The 23,259-nt window shown below is 37.1% G+C and overlaps 1 protein-coding gene across 1 annotated transcript in view; it reads right to left on the bottom strand.

The window, feature by feature from the left end:
• The window catches only part of DPYD (dihydropyrimidine dehydrogenase), a 4,342,678-nt gene that overhangs the window by 1,224,800 nt on the left and 3,094,619 nt on the right, over window positions 1-23,259 (bottom strand). Inside the window, exon 14 of the mRNA XM_044085707.1 lies at window positions 12,396-12,560. Coding sequence (XP_043941642.1) covers window positions 12,396-12,560 — 165 coding nt within the window. The remainder of the gene's footprint in view (window positions 1-12,395; window positions 12,561-23,259) is intronic.

Below are 23,259 nucleotides of genomic sequence, written 5' to 3' on the forward strand. Positions count from 1 at the left end.
ATAGAAGCATGAATTTTCACTTTTCTTGGACAACCTAGAACATAAACATCAGTAAAGTACAGTGGATATAAAAAGTGTACACACCCCTGTTAAAATTCCAGGTTTTTGTGATATAAAAAAATTAGACCACAATAAATCATTTCAAAACTTTTCCCACCTTTAATTTGACCTATAACCTGTACAATTCAACTGAAAACCAAACAAATCTGTTAAGGGGAAAAATATAAAAAATAAAAATGTACAATATGCTGGTTGCATAAGTGTGCACTCCCTTAAGCTAATACTTTGTTGTGTGTACACACCCTTAAACTAATACTTTGTTGAAGCACCTTTTGATTTAATTACAGCATTCAGTCTTCCTGAGTACACACCTGGCATCAATTAAAGTGACTCTGATTAACCCCAAATAAAGTTGAGCTGTCCTAGTAGGATTTTCCTGACATTTACTCAGTTGCCTGCTACAGCAAAAGCCATGGTTCACAGAGAGCTTACCAAGCTTCAAAGGGATCTCACTGTTGAAAGGTATCAGTCAGGAGAAGGGTACAAAAAATTTCCACAGCATTGGATACGCCATGGAACACAGTGAAGACAGTCATACAAAAGTGGAGAAAATATGGGACAACAGTGACGTTGCAAAGAACTGGACATCCCTCCAAAATTGATGAAAAGACAAGACAAAAACTGATCAGGGAGGCTGCCAAGAGATGCACAGCAACATTGAAGGAGCTGCAGTAATTTCTGGCAAGTACTGGTGTGTACTACATGTGACAACAATCTCCTGTATTCTCCATATTTCTGGAGTATGGGGTAGGGTTGCAAGACGGAAGCCTTTTCTTAAACAGAAAAACATCCAGACCCAGCTAAAATTTGCAAAACAATACATCAAGTCTCCCAAAAGCATGTGGGAAAATGTGTTATGGTCTGATGAGACTAAGGTTGAACTTTTTGGCCACAATTCCAAAAGGTATGTTTGGTGCAAAAACAACAATTTGCATACCAGAAGAACACCATCCCCATGGTAAAGCATGGAGGTGACAGTATCATGCTTTGGGGTTGCTTTAATTTGGCTGGAACTGGGGCTTTAGTCAAGGTGGAGGGAATTATGAACAGTTCCAAATACCAGTCACTTTTGGCCAAAAACCTTCAGCCAACTGCAAGAAAGCTGAAGATGAAGAGGAATTTCACCTTACAACATGACAATAACCCCAAGCATACATCCAAATCAACAAACGAATGGCTTCACCAGAAGAAAATTAAAGTTTTGGAATGGCCCATCCATAGCCCAGACCTAAATCCAATAGAAACTCTGTGGAGTTACCTGAATAGGGCTGTGGACAAGAGATGCCCTCGCAATCTGACAGATTTGGAGCATTTTTACAAGGAAGAGTGGGCAAAAATTGCCAAGTCAAGATATGCCATGCTGATAGACTCCTACCCAAGAAGACTGAATGCTGTAATTAAATAAAAAGGTGCTTTAACAAAGTATTAGTTTAAGGGTATGCACATACAACAAAGTATTAATTTAAGAGTGTGCACACTTATGCAACCAACGTATTGTACGCTTTTTATTTTTTATATTTTTTCTCCTAACAGATTTGCTTGTTTTTCAATTGAATTGTACAGGTCATAGGTCACATTAAAGATGGGAAAAGATTTGAAATGATTTATTGTGGTCTCATTTTTTTATATCACAAAAAACTGGCATTTTAACAGGGGTGTGTAAACTTTTTATATCCATTGTATGTTAAAATATCATTACCCTGAAATGGAAACACTTTCTGAAGCTTGGTTAAAGCAGGAATTACCTCATCTTCACATAGAAATGATAACACTATTAGTTTCTTTACAGCAAGCTGAAATTCTGCACACTGTCCATACAAACAGGACAGGCCAAACACCTAAACCTTCCTCTACATACCTTGACTGAAGTGAAACAAGCACCCTTTGCATTCTACATTTGGAATGTTTTTTTTTTTTTCAAATAACTTTTTATTGAATTTTACAAAAAAGGACAATGAAACAATATGGCATGACAATACACTCAAGATAAAACAGAATTAAGTACAAAGTGAAACAGGTATGTCATGAATATATACATTTACACTGTAGTCCTCTTATATAACATAAGCTGTAACAGAAAAAGGGGGGGGGGAACGAAGAACTATGTACAACATTATCAAACATATATAAACAAGAAAAGATTACCCAAAGGTTATATAGGAGGTGCTACTGTGATTTCCACAGAAAGGACCCAAGTAATTCTGTAATAAAGACACAAATATACAAGGAGGTAGATCAGACTAGCCAGGTTGAGAAACTGCAGCATCTTGGATACTAGATCATATACTTTCTAATCTCCCTGAAAGACATCAAAAATTATTTTCCAGATTTCTTTGTAATATACTCGCTTATTTGGGTTTCTACATTTGGAATGTTATGTTTAATACTTTTAATGGAAGACATTTCTAAATCTCGCAACACATATTGCACACTTGCACTCAAGTCACAATCTGAAATCAACTGTAATATACACTCCAACATAAAGCTGTATGCTTTAAAGGACTTTTAGTCATTAAACAGTATACAAGAGGAAAACATTTTGTAACTCCCCCATAAGTAATTAATACATGCAACCATAAAGCTGTCTACAAAATACTGCTTTGGTTAAGAAAACTCCATCCACCAGATTGTAGACTTACATAAATCAGTTAGATTTTCTTTAGTGGAAGATACTAATACATACAACTTGGAATGGACATCAGCCATATGTTTCTGCATAGACGTATTCCTTTTCAGCTGACACGTACTCAAAGGAATAGTGCTTAAGTGAGTACAGCTCTTCTCAGCTGAGGTTAATGTTTTATGTCTAATGCCATTAACTAGTTGAAGCATGCACCCTCTACATGGTAAAGTTACTCTACTCTCTAATGATGCACTAGCAATTACATCATCCACAAGTAATGTAGGTGTATCTATACATGTCACAGCTTTTATCTTTGAACTGTTACATGCAATATACTTTTCCACTGCAGTAAAGTCACTCGCATGATAGTGCATAACAGATTTCAACAATTCTTCTTTCCCACCAATATTTTTGTTCCTTAACTTTCTACGGATTGTACAAATAAACATCTATCACTAGCATATCTTTACCTTTCTGAGATTTTACAGTGTTATACAACATTCTTAAAACATCTGGACTGCTCTGAGATGCTTCAGCCATATAAATAGCTTACAGATTGCCTTTAGCACAATCTACCACTGCAGTTCCCCTACTTAAATACACACTGTTTATTCGAGACAGACTAAGGAAAAATGTAACACACTATATTGATTAAGTCAGTATGATTATACTTTCTTTTGCAGTACGTTTATATTGTAAAATTTTGTTCCATAATATATTATTATTTGCATGTTATCATTAAAATACTGACTTGAAGTTCTGTACACCATGATGTCTATACATTGTATGTCGCATACCTTATTGTTGGTCAAATAAAAATATTTGGACATTTAAATTTTGGATATTATCATATTCATAGAACAGAGCATTTGATATTTTTTCTTTGGTTAATAACCATTTGATTTTATTTAATTTTGACAGCTGAACATAGACCCTGTAAAATGTTTATAAAAATAATACATAAGAGAATAGAAAGAAAGATGAGGAATACTATAGAAGGAAGTATAAATGGTATAAAAGGGAAATGTCAATAATTGCTATTAGTTGTGAGAGAAACTTAAATTGTGAATGATATTATACGTAAAAGGTAGGATATATTAGTAAATCATCTATACAGAAGGACATGATGCTTTGTGGGATGTTAGTGGGAAGTATGGAACAGGTAAAAGAATTAAGAGAGCGTGTAATGTCTGCGTATTAATACAACAGTAGGAGAGTGTTAGAGAATGGGTGGCTGAGTAAAAAGAAATATGCATGAACTGTGGTATAAGATAATGATGTCCCATTTTTGGAATATTGTTTGAATTGGTAATGAATGAATAGTGAGTGAAGTAGTTTATAAAATGAAAGATGCTAGATATGGGATACAAAGGTAGTTGGTGATTCCCCTAGTTTTGACATACAAACAACATAGTTGTAGTTATTAAGAACACAATATGGATGAGGGAAGTGTTGGTTTATCTGAACAGATATTTAAAGGAAATGGGAATAACCTTGAATAAAGATAAAAGTAAGGGTTTGAGTGATGTGGTGAAAAGTGGGGGGGGTGTATTTTTCATAGGTTCATACTAGGCTATCTGCCCTAGGGCATTTATAAGCCTAGCCAGAGTGTGTTTGGCTTTCGCCACCCATTTTAAATTAATTTTGCTATGCCCTTTTTCGAGGTTAGTATACTGTGCCTCTGTCTAACAGTGAACGCAGAAGTGATACCCAGGGTAACCCTACGATCTCCCATCCACTCATCAAGATTCCTCTTGAAGAGAGTCAATGAGGGACTCTGCCTAAACTGGACTGGGATTTTATTCCAGAGTGAAGGGAGCTTCTGGGTTATGAATCTGTCCCTCCAGCATGTCCTATTTATTTCAGTGCTGAGGTTCAAGTCTCTCGAGCACGTAGCTCGATGGGATTTGGATTTTCTGAGGTGCAGCATGTCCATTAATTCCAGGTTGGACATGGCTTTATACATCAGGCAAAGATCACCTCTGAGCAGGCGGTATGCCACTGAGTAGAGCTGGAGTTTCTTTAACCGGGCAGCATATGGCATCTGTTTGAGCCCTTTGATCTTCTTGGTGAGGTACTTTTGGGGTCTTTCCAGTTGATGCAGGTGTCTGGTAAGGTACATCCCAAAAGGGGCATTGTACTCAATTATGGGCCTGATGAGGGATGAGTAAAGAGGCACGATGACCTCCCATGATCCAGATGTGAATCCCTTCATGATTAGGTGGGCTATATAAAATGTTTTTCTAACCACTTTGGCCACGTGGTTGTCAAATGAGAGATGGCTATCAACTTGGGTCCCCAGGTCCCTAATTACTTCTTCTGTATTTAATGGATTACCACCTATGTGGTAATTTGTGGGCACTTTGTTTTTGCCAAAGGGGATGACTATACACTTTTTGGCGTTTAGCTTCAGGCCATGACTCTAGCACCAGTTGTCTGTTTCTATGAGGCCCTTTTGGAGGATGCTTGTGTTGGCTGGAGAGTCGATTATGGCGCCCAGTTTGCAGTCATCTGCAAACTTGGTCAGCCACAATCCTTCCGTGTTGGCCTGTACCTCCGAGAAATATATACCGAACAAGAGAGGTCCCAGGACTGAGCCTTGTGGGACGCCACTTGTAACTGGTTTGGAGTGTGACATGGCTCCAGCAATTCTAACCATGTGGGTTTTGTCCTTGAGCCAGTTTGCAACCCATCTAGTGACATAGGGGTTTATATTTAAGCTGGTGAGCTTATCTATAATGCCTGAGTGGGGTATTGTATCGAAGGCTTTTGCGAGGTCCAGGTAGGCTGTGTGGACCACCTTCCCCTCGTCAATGGCCTTGGTGACTGTTTCAAAGAAATCGACCAGGTTTAAGAGGCAGGATCTGCCCTTAACAAAGCTGAACTGGGTAGGATCCAGTGTCTGTAGGTCCCCAATATCTTTATTTATGAGGTCCATGATGATCCTTTCCATAGCTTTGCAGACCAAGCTAGTCAGGCTTATGGGGCGATAGTTTCCAGGATCCGTTGAGGCACCACCTTTGTGGAGAAGGACCACTGTTGCTGTACGCCCCTCTTTGGGTACATATCCTGTAGTAAGGCTGAGATTGAACAGTAGTTTTATGTTTGGGTTTAGCTCTTCTTGGAGTTCATGTAGGACGCAGCCCGGGACACCGTCTAATCCCATTGATACTGTGTTTTTTTGCTTTGGAGAGGGCAGCTCTTACCTGAGCATCTGAGATGTCAGGGGGGCAGCACTCTGCTGGGATAGATATTTGCCCTTTTGGTGGGGAGGGGGGGGGAGAAGTTTGCGCTGAACCTGTCAGCTAGGATGTTGGCAATGTCTGTGGGTTCGGTGGATTTTTATGTCATTTTGGACTAATTCTGAGCATATCTGGGAATTCCCACCCAGGTTCCTAACATAACTAAAGAAAGCCCTGTGATTATCCTTAGTGTCCTGTGCAATTAATTAAGTATCTTGGCTAGGAATAGTATTTGGGAAAAATTATGCAATTATAATGTAATAGGATGGTATCTTAGAAGAAATGAAAAAAATATATATGACATATAGATTAGAATTAAAAAAAGGTTTATCTAGTGAATTCTTTTTTTAATCGGAGAAATATCATATATGTCAAATGTGTATATGATCCCAGGAAAACACTGAAAAGAAAATTTTGCAGTGGTATTTTCTTTTATATGGGTGGGTTCAAGATTAAGCCCAATGAAAAGAAGTGTGTTGTATAGGATTGAAAATGAAGGGGAACTGAGATTACTAAATCCAGTTGTTTACTCTGCTTTCTTAATGTTGCATATATTACTAAAGTGGGTAAAGGAAGAGCATGAGAAATTAATAGTGAAAATGTGTAAATATAAGTACAGATGTTCTGGGAAATGATATGAAAAATTAAAAATTATACGAAAAAGTTCTATCATGGAAAATAAAAAAAATATGATATAGAGAAAGATGTGGTATAATGACATGCTAAAACAATATTATATAAATCCATGGGAAAATTTACCAAACTGATTAAAACAATTAAAGTAATGAAAAATTGGAAAATTATGAAGGGAGAAAACTTTTTGAGAATATTAATGATATAAAATATAGATATGAATAGGATTATGGATTGATATCATAAGAAGAAAGAATATGTGAGAATGCTAGATGAGAATTTATTTTATGTAATATGGGTTATATGGAATGAAAGACTGAATGAAATTTTGTTGAATGGCAAATGGATTTTGGCAGATAGATGATTAAGGAGCTGTTAATGAGCTGTTTCCTGTGGCCCAGAGGTGCAAGGTTCAATTCTGTCCTGGAAAACAAAATACAAAAAAAATATAATAATAATAGATAATAGGTTTAGTTATTGAAGAAGGAGTGTGGGTCAGTTATAGAAGAATGACAATGAAAATGCTATATGAAAAACTATAAATAGTAAAAAAAATATATAAAATGTGTACATATATGTGCCAGTAAATAATATTTTTTATGTTGTATTAAGTAAAGGACTATTACTCTTTTTATTAGGTGCCATGGGATCTTTTGCTTCCACGAGTTACTATCAATTCAGGTAGATGGAGCCATGGTTTAATTTATCATCGGAATGCTGCACTCCATCTCCCTAGTGTGGAAATAGAACTCACAGCCTTCTGCACCAAAAGTAAGACCACTTGTTTCTGATGAAGTTCTAATTAAATTGAATGAAAGTGATCAGTGGTGTTGGTGTTCCTTCCTTCATCCTCAGTTTAAATTTTACTCTCAACAGAAAAGGTAGGTTTATCAAACGCAAGAGTGGCATCTGTTGCATCACTGATGTTACAGGGAAGAAATACTGTTCCCCACTCCCCCAAAGGAAAAGAAATAAAAAGCTATTAATGTCAAAAGTATATTCTGCTTGAAAGGAATACATACCTGCTGCTTCATGATGCTGGTAGAACAGTGTTCACTTGAGTATTTTCCCCCATGAAACAGATGTGATGGTATGAATGTGCAAGATACAAGAGTTCCGTTTTTTCAGCAGAAGCTGACTAGCCTCCATGACACCTCGAACAATCACATCTACTATATAGGGTGAGCCTATGGTAAGGTAGAGATTTCTGACATACTTGTGTCAATTTGTTTAAGGAGAACATATATCTCAACAGACTTTCTCTGCAGTATACTTCAGGTTATGGTGCTAATGCTAATATTAATGAGCTATAAATTTGCACAGGTATGTAAAATCCAAAAACTAAAAGTATGGCTATGCTCTGCTGTGGATTAACCGAGTACTCATCTTTAGTGCTTTCATCCAGTCAAGATCAGATGAAAAGACTAAACCCGTGTAGTTGTTTTTTTAAACATTGAAGTCCTTTTGGTGAGAGAAAAAAAATCCTTGCTGCTTGTTCTTTGAATACTGTACACACGTTTCCTGCTTAAAGAGGTTGCAAAATTTGCAATGATATAGTAACTTGCTTTACTTCATACTGCTATGATAACTAGGAGTTCAGTGTAATTAACCTGCTGGATTTGTTGTGAGGCAATGGACTTTCAGATGAACAAGGATAGGCCTTATGTTCACCAGATGATCTAAGTGAGTGATATATGATCTAAGTGAGTGATAGACATTAAAACCAGGTGAACAGTAAGGGCTTTCACATCACTGTAATCAGGTTTTACTGACTTCATAAATATCAAAGTATTTCAAGGGTAGCAGAAAGGCATCAAGGGTTAGCAATTTCTTTTGTTGAATCCTAGAATTAAGCACTACCTGATTTAAGTAGGCCTGATCTGTGTTTGTCAAATTGAAAGGGTCAAAAAACTGACTATACCTACAAAATTATGCTGGGAATGTGCAGCATTTTAGCCAATATGTGAAAGCTCTGCAGGAGAGGTGCAGGTAGACAGTGCTGTCTTATCTCCTGTAATGCATCCATAGTAGACCACAGTCACCAAAGCCGTAGACGAGGGTAAGGTGGTTCACACAGCCTGTCTAGATCGTGCCAAAGCTTTTAACACCATCCCCCACTCTGGAATTATAGATAAACTCACTAAACTAGGTATAAATCCCTATGTCACAAGATGGGTTGCCAACTGGCTCACTGACAGAACCCACAATGTAAAAGCAGCAGACTCCAAATCCGACTTCAGACCAGTGACAAGTGGGAGTACCACAGGGTTCAGTCCTGGGTCATCTCCTGTTTGGTATCTACTTCTCTGAAGTACAGACTAACACAGAAGGTCTTTGGCTAATGAAGTTCACAGATGACTGCAAACTAGGAGCCATAATCGAAACTCCTAACGATGTGGACATCCTACAAAAGGGCCTCATTGAGACAGATGCCTGGTGTCAAAGCCATGGCCTCAAGCTCAGTGCCAAAAAGTGCATTGTCATCCCCTTTGGTAAAAACTCTGTACCCATGAACTACAACATAGGCGGTAGTATACTTAACACCGAAAGTGTGATAAGAGACCTTGGGACACAGGTGGACAGTAGTCTCTTCCTTGATAATCACATCGCCACAGTAGTCAGGAATTCCTTCTATGTGGCACACCTCATCACAAAAGGTTTCTCATCCAGAAAAAGAGGGGTCATTGTTCCCCTCTACTCATCACTCATTAGACCCATTATAGAGTACAACCCCCCTTTTGGTATGTACCTCACAAGACATCTACAACAACTGGAAAGGCAGCAGAAATGCCTCACAAAGATGATTACCAGCCTCAAACAGATGCCCTACGCAGACCGTCTCAAAAAACTCCAGCTTTACTCCGTCACATATCACCTACTCAGAGGTGATCTATGCCTAGCATACAAAGCTATGTCAAACCCAGAGCTGTTGGACATGCTCCACTTAAAGAAATCCCAATCCCTCTGAGCTACACACTCTAGGGACCTCAACCTTGTCACCACAATAAACAGAATATGCTGGAGGGATAGATTCCTGTTCCAGAAACTTCCCATACTCTGGAATAAACTACCTATCTATATCAAACAAAGCTCATTAGCACTCTTCAAGAAAAATCTTGATGATTGGATGGGAAATAGAAGTTCACCCCGGGGATCATTTCTGTGGCTCTGCTCGACAGTGGCATAGGAAAATAATTTTCTTGGGTGGCAAAAGCCAGGGTACGTTTTTGGCTGGGCTTGTATAGGCCCTAGAGCCGATAGCCTAGTACCTACCTATGAACAAGTCTCTCATCTTCTCTCCCCAGGGTGAAGTGCCTAAAAGTCATCCATAACTGAATGGACAGTGTTGAGTTCATGTGCATATTTAGTGAACAGTGAGTTAAGGGCCCTTGTGATGTCACTAAGCCTAGCTGCCAAGAGATAGTGCACCATCACCCTGTGCTTGCTCAAAGTGGTGAGTGGGATGTTTGTGTGTCTGACAACTGGATCATATATGACAAGGACATGGTCTTGGATAGCAGTGTGTTTTGATGACCTTAGGGACTTAGATATGCTGCTCAGTGACCCATGTCTGGCATAAAATTGGTGGATCCAGATGAGTTTGCAGTAAGTTTGGAGATCATGAAAGCAGGTGTGGCAGTAAAGATATGAATATATGTCTGCGGTATCCATTTGATTGTATGATCTAAAGGAGGCTTTGGGGGGGGGGGTTCAGTAGCTATGCACCCCCAGGATTTGCTCCAAGGTTAGGTGGTAAAGAAGCTAGACAGTGTGATACAATGCTATTTTTCATGGAGAGTTCAGTCACCAGTTTAGACAAATATGTACACCTCTCACAAATGACTTCTATATTTATAACATTAAATGATCGTCGGTGTACAGAAATCATTCACTGCACAGCCTCAAAGTGCTTAGTGCTTACATACTGGCAGCACACAAAGTAAGGGCAGACAGAGGTTCCATCATGGCAGAGATATGATGTAAAGAGTAAGAGAGAGTAGATATTACATGCCAGAAAAGGAGAGAGAGAGACTTATGTTATATGAGGTTACCTTCAGAATGAGCTTGGGGTGATACTATGAAAACCTCGGAGTTATTAAATGTACAAGCTCTCAATACTCACAGAACCACTCTTAACAGCAGATTCCCTGGGTCTGCACAAAATAATAGCTATCTGCATACAAGGATACCGGGATGTTAGGGACCCCAATAAAATGTCAAGGAACTGTCTATACAAGATACTTTAAACAATGGAGTAACTACTAAGATATGCATGTATTAGGCACAGAGTGATATAAAGGTGAGTCAAAACAATAAACTAGGATGTCTCCTCAGGCAGGCTGAGGTGCCAGAAGCAGAGAACGTATAATATAACACAGCGATCTGAAGATACACAATGCAATAAAATATAACTGCCGGCTTGGTACTAAATGTTTAAGGGCAGAAAAGTTTGTAATATAGTACTAATTAGTATGAAGCAGAGGTAACTTAGGAGGCATAGTCTTAAGTACTTTAGAAATGACACGGACAGTACAGCTGCCTGGATATCTATATATATATATATATATATATATATATATATATATATATATATATATATATATATATATATATATATATATATATATATTGGGGCGGGGTACCCTCCACAGAAGAATGAGGACAGTAAAGGTTATAGAAAAGGCTTTCTTTGAAAGTCTATACTCATTACTTGCCAATGTGTAATCCCTTATACAGGGATGTAAAGGGAACAAAATGTAGCATTGTCATAACATCAGGCAAATAGATTGATAATTTGATCACTGGCAGCAATTTATTATATGCAACACTATATGCTATTACCTATTTTGACCAAGGTCATTAGTAGCATACAAAATAAATGACCAGGGTCATTAATAGCATACAGCATCAATAACATCTAGCAAAGAAAAGAGGATGAGGCCACTTGTCATGGGGCTTCTAAGGATATATGATTTTTGCCATGCACCCACACCTCTAGTAGGTACAGACAGTATTTTAGAATGAATCATTGCAGGTGCAGGCCAAGAAGTCTAACCAGAAAATGTTTGATGGCTTCTAGTAATAGCATAATTGTCTAACAGTGTACTTTGTTAGAGCTACTCTCAGTGTTGCCACATCAGGGAAGCAAAATAAAGGGACTGCATAGATGTAAAGGTGAGAGCTTTCATAAGGCCAATATTTCCCATGTCAACTGCTCCAGTTCTAGCCCACTGCAAGTAAATTAAGCCACATCACAAGTGCAGGAAGCAGGGAAGCTCTTAGGCAATTAGTGTTGTCAAGACCATGAAGACCTTATAGGAAATAGGATTATACCATCTTAAAAGTGAAAATCTATATTACACCGCAAAGAAATATCTTCCTGTCACATGCTTTGAAGAAAATCCAAAGCTTACCTTTCATGCCCATAATTTAGCCCAGTGGGAGAGTAAAACTAACAACACCTCAGAAAAAGTATGGTTTTATACACACTGCATTCAGTATTCACTAGCAATTATTGAAAGGGCAGAGAATCTCCAAATCCAGGGCATGAAGCCCATCTTGTGAGACAAAGGCTCAACATTTCACACTTAATATTTTTGAAGTCTATTGTTTGTAATCTGGAATTACACTACCTAGTACACATCAGCAGAATTATCATTCAGCTGTGTTGACCATCAGCATGCACTTTATGTGTTAAAAAACAAAATCAGTCCGTCTACTTATATATATATATATATATATATATACATACATACATACACACACACACACACACGTTTACATATAAATCAAAAAGAAACACATTTCTCTACTATTTGGTACTTATGTTTACTTACTTCATTTGGGAAGTCGGCTTTTAGCTCTCGGATGCTCTGGCACCAATATGCAGCAGTTTTCTCACTTATAAGCTCAATATTAAGGAAGGAGCCTTGTCCAGGACCATAAAGCGGTCCAGATGTAATTCCTCGTACAATTCTTGGGGAAACATTGGTTACAATATCCTATAAAAGACCAAAGAAAACACTGGTAACTAACAGAGCTGTACTTTTTTATGGCCACTTTGCAACTCTGAGTGTGCATGCATAGAGACAGAAACGGAAAGAAAAGCAAAATGGTTTAATCACACGGAAAAGAAAGATGTACACAAACACATACACATATGTATACATATATGAATGATTATATCTACGAAATTGATAAATGCATGATAAATATGCTATAGACCAAATAATGACATTTTATTTTTACAGGAGGAAAATGAATTACAATGTCTCAAATAGAATACATTTACAGAACTACCATAATGTCAGTGAATTGTAGTAAATATATGACATCATCACTTGTGGTACATCATTTTCTATTCATTAAGTGCCACGTATCTTTTTTCATTCCTTACTCACTGCTCTCCCTGTAAATATTTTCTACAGTGCTATTCAGATTTTTCTGTGCATTACTGCTAATATACACTTATTTCATCTATTACTCCTCTTATTAAATATTTCCTTTCCTGCTAAATGCAGCTAATCTGCAACTAGTTTATAGTTCAACTAGCATTCAAAGTTAATGCTCTGTGTTTCTGCTTAATATTAGCGCTTTGTATACTTAAACAGTTTAGTGCACAATTTACTAATATTTGTTTTACAAACTGAAACTGTACACCTGACGCATTACACTCATTTCAACTTAGTGCAGAACCCAATGAATATACTTTTTTTCCTTATCAGCAGCTTACATGATCTCCTCATATAATGTATGCATTTTATTACATCTAACAGTTCATTCCTATTGTACCCATTGTCCTTAATCATTAGGACAGAGAGATATGCATTTTTCTCTTCTATTTATACTTGCCAGGATTTCTTTTTTGCTCACTGTAATTGTTTTTGCTTTGTTAAACATGTATTTTCTTCTTTTTGTTGTTATATGTATATTATGTTTGTATTCAGTTTTTGAGATTCTTTTTCATGGGCTCTCAGAAAAAAATAAAAGGGATTCTGCCTAGTAGGGCAACCCTGCCCTGTCAACAAACTGTTAACAAATACATACACACCACTGCTTTAAACCTGAAAATGAAATAGAATGCTACTACTGGACTATGCTGGTTTCATGATGCTTATAAACCTATGCATTAGTCCACAACATATGAGAAACCATGATGAGCCAGCATATGAATCTATTAGTCTCAATGTTTGCTAAATCTGCATATTCATTACAATACACTTGAAAATCAATGCATGAAAATATATGTTAGAAACTTCTCTGTGTGGAAGATTTTCAATTCATATACAGTGGATATAAAAAGTGTACACACCCCTGTTAAAATGCCAGGTTTTTATGATATAGAAAAATGACACCACAATAAATAATTTCAAAACCTTTTCCACCTTTAATGTGACCTATAACCTGTACAGTTCATTTGAAAAACAAACAAATCTGTTAGGGGAAAAAATATAAAAAATAAAAAACGTACAATAAGCTGGTTGCATAAATGTTCACACCCTTTAACTAATACTTTGTTGAAGCACCGTTTGATTTAATTACAGCATTCAGTCTTCTTGGGTAGGAGTCTGTCAGCATGGCACATCTTGACTTGATAATATTTGCCCATTCTTCCTTGCAAAAGAGCTCCAGATCTGTCAGATTGCAAGAGCATCTCTTGTGCACAGCCCTCTTCAGGTCACCCCACAGATTTTCTGTTGGAGTTAGGTCTGGGCTCTGGCTGGGCCATTCCAAAACTTTAATTTTCTTCTGGTGAAGCCATTCTTTTGTTTATTTGGATGTATGCTTGGGGTCATTGTCATGTTGAAAAGTGAAACGCCTCTTCATCTTTCTAGCAGACGCCTGAAGGTTTTGGGCCAAAGGTGACTAGTATTTGGAGCTATTCATAATTCCCTCCACCTTAACAGAAGCCCAGTTCCAGCTGAAGAAAAGCAACCCCAAAGCATGATACTGTCACCACCATGCTTCACTGAAGAGATGGTATTCTTTTGGTGATCCAAAGTGCTGTTTTTGCGCCAAACGTGCATTTTGGAATTGTGGCCATAAAGTTCGACCTTGGTCTCATCAGACCAGAACGCATTTTCCCACATGCTTTTGGGAGACTTGATGTATTGTCTTGCAAATTTTAGCTGGGCCTCATGTTCTTCTGTGTAAGAAAAGGCTTCCATCTTACAACCCTACCCCATAGTCCAGACAGACGGAGAATATGGGAGATTGTTGTCACATATAGTACACAACCTGCACTTGCCAGAAATTCCTGCAGCTCCTTCAGTGTTGTTTGTAGGTCTCTTGGCAGCCTCCCTGACCTGTTTCCATCTTGTTTTTTCGTCAATTTTGGAGGGATGTCCAGTTCTTTGCAATGTCACTGTTGTCCCCTATTTCCTCCATTTTTTAATGACTGTCTTCACTGTGTTCCATGGTATATCCAATGCTGTGGAAATGTTTTTGTACCCTCCTCCTAACTGATACCTTTCAACAATGAGCTCCCTTTGATGCTTTGTAAGCTGTCTGTGAACTATGGCTTTTACTGTATCAGACAAATGAGTAAATGTCAGGAAAATCCTAATAGGACATCTGACCTTTATTTGAGGTTAATCCGAGTCTCTCTAATTCATAGCAGGTGTGTACCCAAGAAGACTGAATGTTGTAATTAAATCAAAAGGTGCTTCAACAAAGTATTAGTTTAAGGGTATGTACACTTATGCAACCAGCGTATTGTACGTTTTTTATTTGTTATATTTTTCCCTCTAACTTGTTTGTTTTTCAATTGAATTGTACAGGTTATAGGTCACATTAAAGGTGGGAAAAGTTTTGAAATGATTTATTGTGGTCTCATTTTTTTATATCACAAAAACCTGGCATTTTAACAGGGGTGTGTACACTTTTTATATCCACTGTATATCTAGTTAATCACTGTATATTAATAAGATCAGATAATGGTAGTAGAAGTAGTAACCTTAAACTCATCCTAAGTCAAAAAGTAATAACAAATATAATTTGAAATATTATACAGAATTAGTAAGTATTCAAAAGTAATCCAAGCAGGAGAGATGGTCTGTTTTCAGTCAAAAGTCCTTTATTAAGCACACAGACAAGCACTCCAAGTAAAGCAAAAGTAACAGAATAATAGTTTAATCAACTTTCTAACTAACTAACTATATATATATATATATATATATATATATATATATACACACACACACATACTGTTTATCAGGTATAGGAGTGATTTATTGTGCTGTAAAACACAATGTATTGGTATACATGTTAAATTCACATCCCTTCTCCCATCTGTGTGACATTCGAGCTGGTGCTGCCCTACTTAGTAGCTGTCATAATAATATAATATAATCCTTATGTACTTTAAATAAAATTAGTAATGATGCGGTAACTCTAATTAACCAGATTATTAAGTCTGTGACCAAGACAATATACTACATGGTTGGAAATATATAAACCTTAGACCATTTGGCAATCTAAAATATACATAAATATATACATATACATTTTGCATGCAAAAAATCCACTGTGCAAACCATATTCAATTTCCATAACCTATTGTTAACAAAGATCGCTTTCATCCTTCTAGATTTCTTTAGGTCTGTATACAAGAACCCTTAAAAACTATGTACAAAAAATATTGTTGCATAATTAGCTACTAGTGTTATTAAACATCATTTCAAATAAAGTGGAGAAAAGAAGAAAAAAGAAAAAAATGTGTGGTGATAGAAACAAAATATACACTTCTATTAAAAATTACTTACCATGGTATTTAAAACAAACTGGAAGAATAAAATAAAATTAGTCATGTAAACAATGTGGCAATTTACTAAGTTCCAGTACACTTTTAAGTGAACAGTAGTAGTTTAGTCCAGGCTTCCTGAAAGAGTTCAGCTTTAATTACCATATGAGTTTGTGTTTTTCCAGCATATTCAGGATATCTCCTTCAAGATCACCCATGACTACATGATCCACTATCTGTAACTTAAAACCCGTGTGTCTTTTATGCAGAGCAAGGTGTTTGGCTAGTGTGTTATTTTTACATCCAGAGGGGATTTCTGCCAAATGACATGAAATCCTACTCAAATTTATTTACAGTCTTGCCAACATAAAATGCATCACATTCATCGCACTGTGCCTTGTAAATTACTTTTGTAGTATTACAGGCACCCCCTGCACTGGTCTTAATGGTTTTCTTTAAATAAGGGCAATAAAAACTATTACCTTGCTGTATAAATATACAAAATGTACAATTAGCTTCACATCCTTTAGTATTTCTCTTGTATAGACTAGGTTTAAATTCAACACAACTTCTAATGTTCCTGGCCTTCCTGTAAGCAAAGAATAGGCCTTCACCAAAGATATTAATCAGATAAGGGTTTCCTGTGACAGTAGCCCAGTTTTCTTTAATAACATTTTTGATACTGTGATAATCCAAAGTGCATGTCAGGATACAGCTATTTTTGTATTTGTTATTCTCTGTGGAATTTCTTAACATTCTCCTGCAGGGGAGGTTGAGTGAAGGTGCTTCAGCCCTTTTCAGTTCTGTAATGGTTTCCAGGATGGTTTTTAATATCTGACATTCGTAGCCTCTCACTAGGAAATCATTCTCTAAGGTTTTCAGGTTTCTCAAAACTGGATCCATCTCGGTGGTAATTCTAGCTAATCTATAGCTTTGGGACTTCACCATATTATACTTGTTTTTTGCATGATGCAGACTTTTACTATGGAGTAATAAGTTAACCCTCGTCAGTTTTCTGAATAGATGAGTGGTGATTCTGTTATTGTTGGTGTCCTTGGAAATATGCATATCTAAGAAAGTGATTGAAGTGTAGCTATGGGATGAGGTAAACTTCAGGAAGAGGGGTGGAGATATTTTTAATTTTTTCATAAATGTTGACAATTTCATGATGCCATTCAAAGCAAATGGCTTAGAAATACTGGCCTTTCTTACTGTCACTTTGAAAGTCAACTGGAATACACTCTAATATTAATAAGGCATCTTGTCTCATGTTTTAATGAAAACCAAAAAAAAAAATGGATTATAAAGAACAGATTGTTTTACTACCTTGAAGACTACTTTGATATACATTTTGAAATGTAAAAGATAAATATTTTACAAAGAAAACCTCTTCTATAACATCAATGGAATAGTTTTGGGGGGGACACATATCTCACACAGGATACCACTGCTCTAGAGCAGACTCTCCATCCACACAAAGCAAAGCTGATCCCTGAATATTCAAGCACAACTTGGATCTATGGATATGTAACAGAAAATTTACCCCACGAATACTCCCTGTACTAATAATAGGTAGAGGTAGCTCCTAAAATGCTTTATCGCATACATGTGTCCCTTCAAATTATCTACGGTATGATCCCGGGTATTTTTATTAGGAATAATATATAATTATTTAAAATTGGATGGGTAAGGCCAATATATACCTAAATGGGGCAGGTTAATTTATGCACCAAAAAGGAAATCCCCTGGGCTTAAAATGGAGTGCAATGCCAGATAGCCTAGTACTTATCTATGAACCTATGAAAGCATAATTATTTTTAGGACTTTATATTTTGAATGTATTTTTAATTAATTTTATTAATGTCAATAGGATGAGTCACCAGGTCTTAATGAAGTAATCTACTATTTAAGGGGAAGTTTTGGAGGGAAAAAGTTAGATTCTGATGAAATCCCTGCTTAAGAGGGAAGAAAGCGCTCAATCAACTGGTTTTAAGGATTTTACAATAAAGGAAACATACTTCGAATCCATTCTTATTACAAAGCATTTTCAGCATCTGGCAGGAGGCATATTAAGAGTTTTGCAGGCATCAGCCCCATGAATCATATATCAATTCTATGACATGATTCTGTAGCATTCATAGGAACATATCTGGGTTCCATGGACAGCAAAAGAGAGAACCACCAAGATGCGAGTATTCTATGAAACAGTCCATTTTCTATGGAGGCCATTTACTGCATCACATTTCCGTCAAGACCCAACTGTGTCACATGGCGTTTGGTATATCAGCTAGAAGGCCTTCTACTCTATTAACCAGCAATACATACAAGTACACACATATTTCTGCATGCTGATTGCATATATGCTGTATGATACAAGTTGTCATGGTATATATCTGAAAAATAGGTATGCATTTGTGTTCTGCTAAATAACCTACTTACAGTAGTGGGTCTCTCCACACCATGAAGCAGTGGTTAATATCTTACTATTACTGCTCTTACATGCAGCGTAGAGAGGGTGACAGCATGACTTTGTCTTTAAAATGTACCATGCACACATAAAATGTGTAGGTACAACTACTTAGTATGCTGGCATCTCCCAAGGAGATATAAACCTGTTATTCTGTTAGAAAAATGCAGTTGGTTACAAAACTCTAGAAGGCAATAGGACACTAAACTTCTATTTATAACATTCTCTTTAACATCTAAGGGCAAGAATAATGGGGAGGGGGGGGGCAAAGGCCCCAAATAAGGGACAGATTTTAAATATTGCTCTTATACATGCAGAAGTTATAATAATAACAGATTTTACATTAGCATTCATTTTCTGGAAGATATGAAGTCTGAAATGCAAATGCACACCATTATTTAGAGACTTCAATTGTCAATGAATTCCCAGGAAAAACTCAGATTTTATGAGCAACAGACTGAAAATATGAGGCAAAATTCTGGACATTCTACAAACATCTGGACAATTGAAAGTTATGATTTACAATGCTTATATTTAAGTTTACAAATTATAAATAAAAAAGGAGCATTCTGATTTGAAATACATGTTGATACTGGAGTTTTATGTAAAAGCATAATATTCTAGTTTTAAGATTAGCATTACATCTTTCAAAAAGATGGGTATCACATTAGTATAACAGTTAGATGTTCCTGACTGATAGTGCTTGGTTCAACAGTTCATTTCCTGGGCAGAGTACCTCATGTGCGGAATCTTCATGCTGTCCCTGTGGTTTCACCAGATGATGTAGTTTACCAAAACAATCCAAAATCAAGTCATAGATGCATTCTCAATCCTTCAAGTTGCCTGTAGGTGTGTGCACCACATGTGAGGGATTCGGTGTTCATGGTTCAATAGACTGGCATCCAATCCAGAATTAGTTTCTCTGGCTTATGTACAAAGATTGCCAAGATAGGTTTCATCTCTCCAAACAGCCTAACCTGAAAAAAGTGGGTATCAGGAAATAAATGCCTTCATATCTCCACAAGATATGACAGCATAGACTTAGAACAAAATATATGGAAGCTGGACAATACATTAAATACTATAGAAACTATGTATGCATGTAAGGACATTTACAATAAATCTTCAAGGACTAGTCAGTGAGATAGGAAGTCATGACATTTGGGCTTTACCCAACTGTCTACATTTCTTGTCAGAAATTTCATTACCTGCGACTTATTCCTTCTAGAGATCAATGTTTATCTCATTCCTGTATTCCTTTAAAGTACAGACATTGTCCAAGGCTCTCTTACAAAGTCAACATTGCTAGGAGTACTCTTCATTCTTTGAACCCTGTAAAACTCTAATAAGGACTTGCTGCAGTTGTAAGCTCTTCTTTAAGTATATATATTACAAACTCTGCAAAAGTATATTAATACAAAACTATTTTAACTTATTCTGGATGAATAGTCGTTTAGCTTCTATAGCACCAATGGCATGAAAGTCTGCTGTTAAGTATTCTTACATACAGTTCTACTAACTCCTTGTAGGAGGTCGTAATACTTGGGTACATTCCAAAAGTCATACTATTGTACCACTAAGGGAGGACATTTACAGTATTCATTAAAGCCCAGCCACAGCAAAAGCTGTCTTACCTCTGTAATGTTCTTCAGAGGATCCTTACAAAAAGAATTCAAGTCATAACAAACCTGCCGTATGCAGACCACCGTAAACCCAACTCCCTCTACTCAGTCTCCTATAGATTGCTGAGGGATGATCTATGCCTGGCTTACGAGGCATCCGCAAAACCCACACTTATGAATCTCCTACACATTTGTAAGTCAAATAGTACCAAAAATACAAAGTCTAAGGACCTGAATTTTGTCTGTGACTTAAACAGAACATGCTGGAGAGACAAATGTGTGTCTTAGAGACTGGGCCTCCTGTGGAACAGGCTTCACATCCATGTGAAGACAAGTTTATCTATAGCCCAGTTTATGTGCAACCCAGACCAGTGGATGGGGAACAGGAAATTTACATCGGGCCTGGCACCCATGTCCTTATGGACAAAGGTGGCTTATAAATGCTTGGCCCTCAAATGTCCTACTTGGAAACAGAACATTATTTTTATTTTGGGAAAACTTGGATAGACTTAAAAGCCCCCCCCCCCCCCCCCCCGGTCATTAACCTACTAACAATCTACGAATCTAGGGAAATTCATCTTAAAGTGCTTGGAAAAGGAGTAGGTAATGCAGCACCCTGCAGCTTCTAAAATATCTTGTATATTAAAATTCCTGAAAAATGATTATGGTGTGGTTATACCCTAATGGAATCGGCTTTCATTCTCTCAAGAAAAGTGGGATAAGCTCTCAATATTTTTTGTATTTGCTAAAGAAAAAAAGATGATACAATATTACAACTATTTAGAAACTCTCTCAGGTGCAGGTGGTGGTAGCGTTCATCATTTTGATAATTTGTAAAGAACACTAGCAGATGAACAGACTGACAAAGTCATTTTAGAAATTACACTGTCACAAAAGACAGATTTGTTTTCAATGACACCCTTTCAACGTGGCTCATAAAGTAAGATGACTCATGCTTAGGCTCTTACTACTCTGAGATTTGTACAGCACTAGTAACAAAAAACACAGGAAGTGCCATCCAGCAGAAGAATTTCAACTCTAAAGCATTTGCTGCTTCAAAGGGAAGCAAAATTATCTTAACCAGCATGAAGATCAAATGCCAAAGAAAAAATGTGCTGAAACAGAGGTTTTAACTGAAAGACTTCTTTAAGAAATGCCTTTTTAAGCTGATGAGTTGTTACTTGTGGGAGTAAGATAGAAGACAAACAGTGACTGAAGAAACATCATAAATTGAAGAAAGAGCCACATTGCAGTTTAAATAGGAAACAACTTGCTACAGAACATTGTAATATCTACTGGTTGTATGACAGTTCATGAAATACATTTTTTCTACTTTTGCATGCAAGCCTTTTAGATTTGTTAAACTATTCGATCTGCTAAAGAAAAGACTGCTATATGAAACTGACATTCCATTTCTGCATGCTGACACACCTGGATTTTGTGAATGTCTTAAAGAACTTTGCTGTCTTGTCAGTAATAATGAATTTTGCAGAGTTAATGGCGATTGTGTAAGGTGAAATCATACTAACCTGAAGTGGATAACAAGTGGATAACAAGGTTTTATGGGCCAAGATGGAGGTATAACATAGAGGAATATGATTGGGTTATTGATCATAACCCGTTAATTATGTGTTACAGACATGGATGCTAGGAAATCAATCTTGGCATCCAAGCCGAGAACACATCATTAAAGGCTATGATTGGAGAGCTGAAGAAATTAGTAGTGCATGTAGCTTTATCTGCTCAGTATGCCACATACTACTGGTCACAGAAAAAAAAGGGCTGTGTTTTGTCGGTTTCAAAAGCCGTAAATCACTTTGTGAGCTGTGTCAGAAAGACAGTATAACTTGGCTTCCTGTGTTTGAACTCACCTACTATACCCCTCAACTGTCCAGATTTTTGTCATAAAATGTCTTGATTTCAGGCAAATCACCAAGGAATGATGTCACTGAATAATGACATAGATTTGAATTTCAGACTTTGTAACCTTCAGAAAATACAGGTCAACACAAATCCTGTTATTCTAACAACTGTTTAAGACAGCCAGGAAAACTAGCTGTCACTTGACTCCCTATGAAGACCTGACCTTAACAAGTTAAGCAAGGGATGCTTAACATTTGTTAAGGTCAGGTCTTGTGCTATAGTAGCTTTTAAATACATGTTTTCACAGCTATCGAAGCATAATCACTGTGCTCTATAAACTACAATGAGGTTAGCTGGAGTTTAACTCAATGGCATAGAGGGCTGAAGCTTTGGCTACCACCCCAATTAACTATAATCAATTATCTGCTCTGCTACAAATCATCAAACACATTGTGGTAGTTGTTTGCCGGTCAGTACTGGCAGATTTGACTAGAAGCATGATACCTGACCTTAACAAGTTAGGCAGGGTGTGCCTAACATTTGTTAAGGCCATGTCACCTGGCATACTAGCACTTAACTGATTTGTCATTTTCCAGATATCAGAATGTAATCATTTCACTCGCTACACTATAATGAGGTTAGCCTGTGTTTGGCTCCATGGCATATTCGTCTGAAGCCTTAGCTACCACTCCAATGACCTGTGATCAGTCATCTTCTCTGGCACTGGAACAGCCATGATGGGGAGGATGGGAGTAAGTGAAAAATACTGACTGACCATTCAAAGGGAGAGGAATATGGCCCAGCTATATCTCATATTGCAGTGTCTCTTGGTCAGCCTTTACTTCTGAATCCCTTTGTTTCATAGCTGAACTTTCTTCACATATAGCAAAAACAAACAAAATCTGCACATGCCGTAAAATTCAAACAACTTTAATTGTAAAGCTTTCTTCACATACAGCCATAATCATCTTGCCATTGTTGGCCGTCTGCAGTTCTACTCTTAATAT

Source organism: Protopterus annectens, chromosome 10.part0, assembly GCF_019279795.1.
Source record: "Protopterus annectens isolate FY-2018-M chromosome 10.part0, PAN1.0, whole genome shotgun sequence".
Lineage (NCBI taxonomy): Eukaryota > Metazoa > Chordata > Ceratodontiformes > Protopteridae > Protopterus > Protopterus annectens.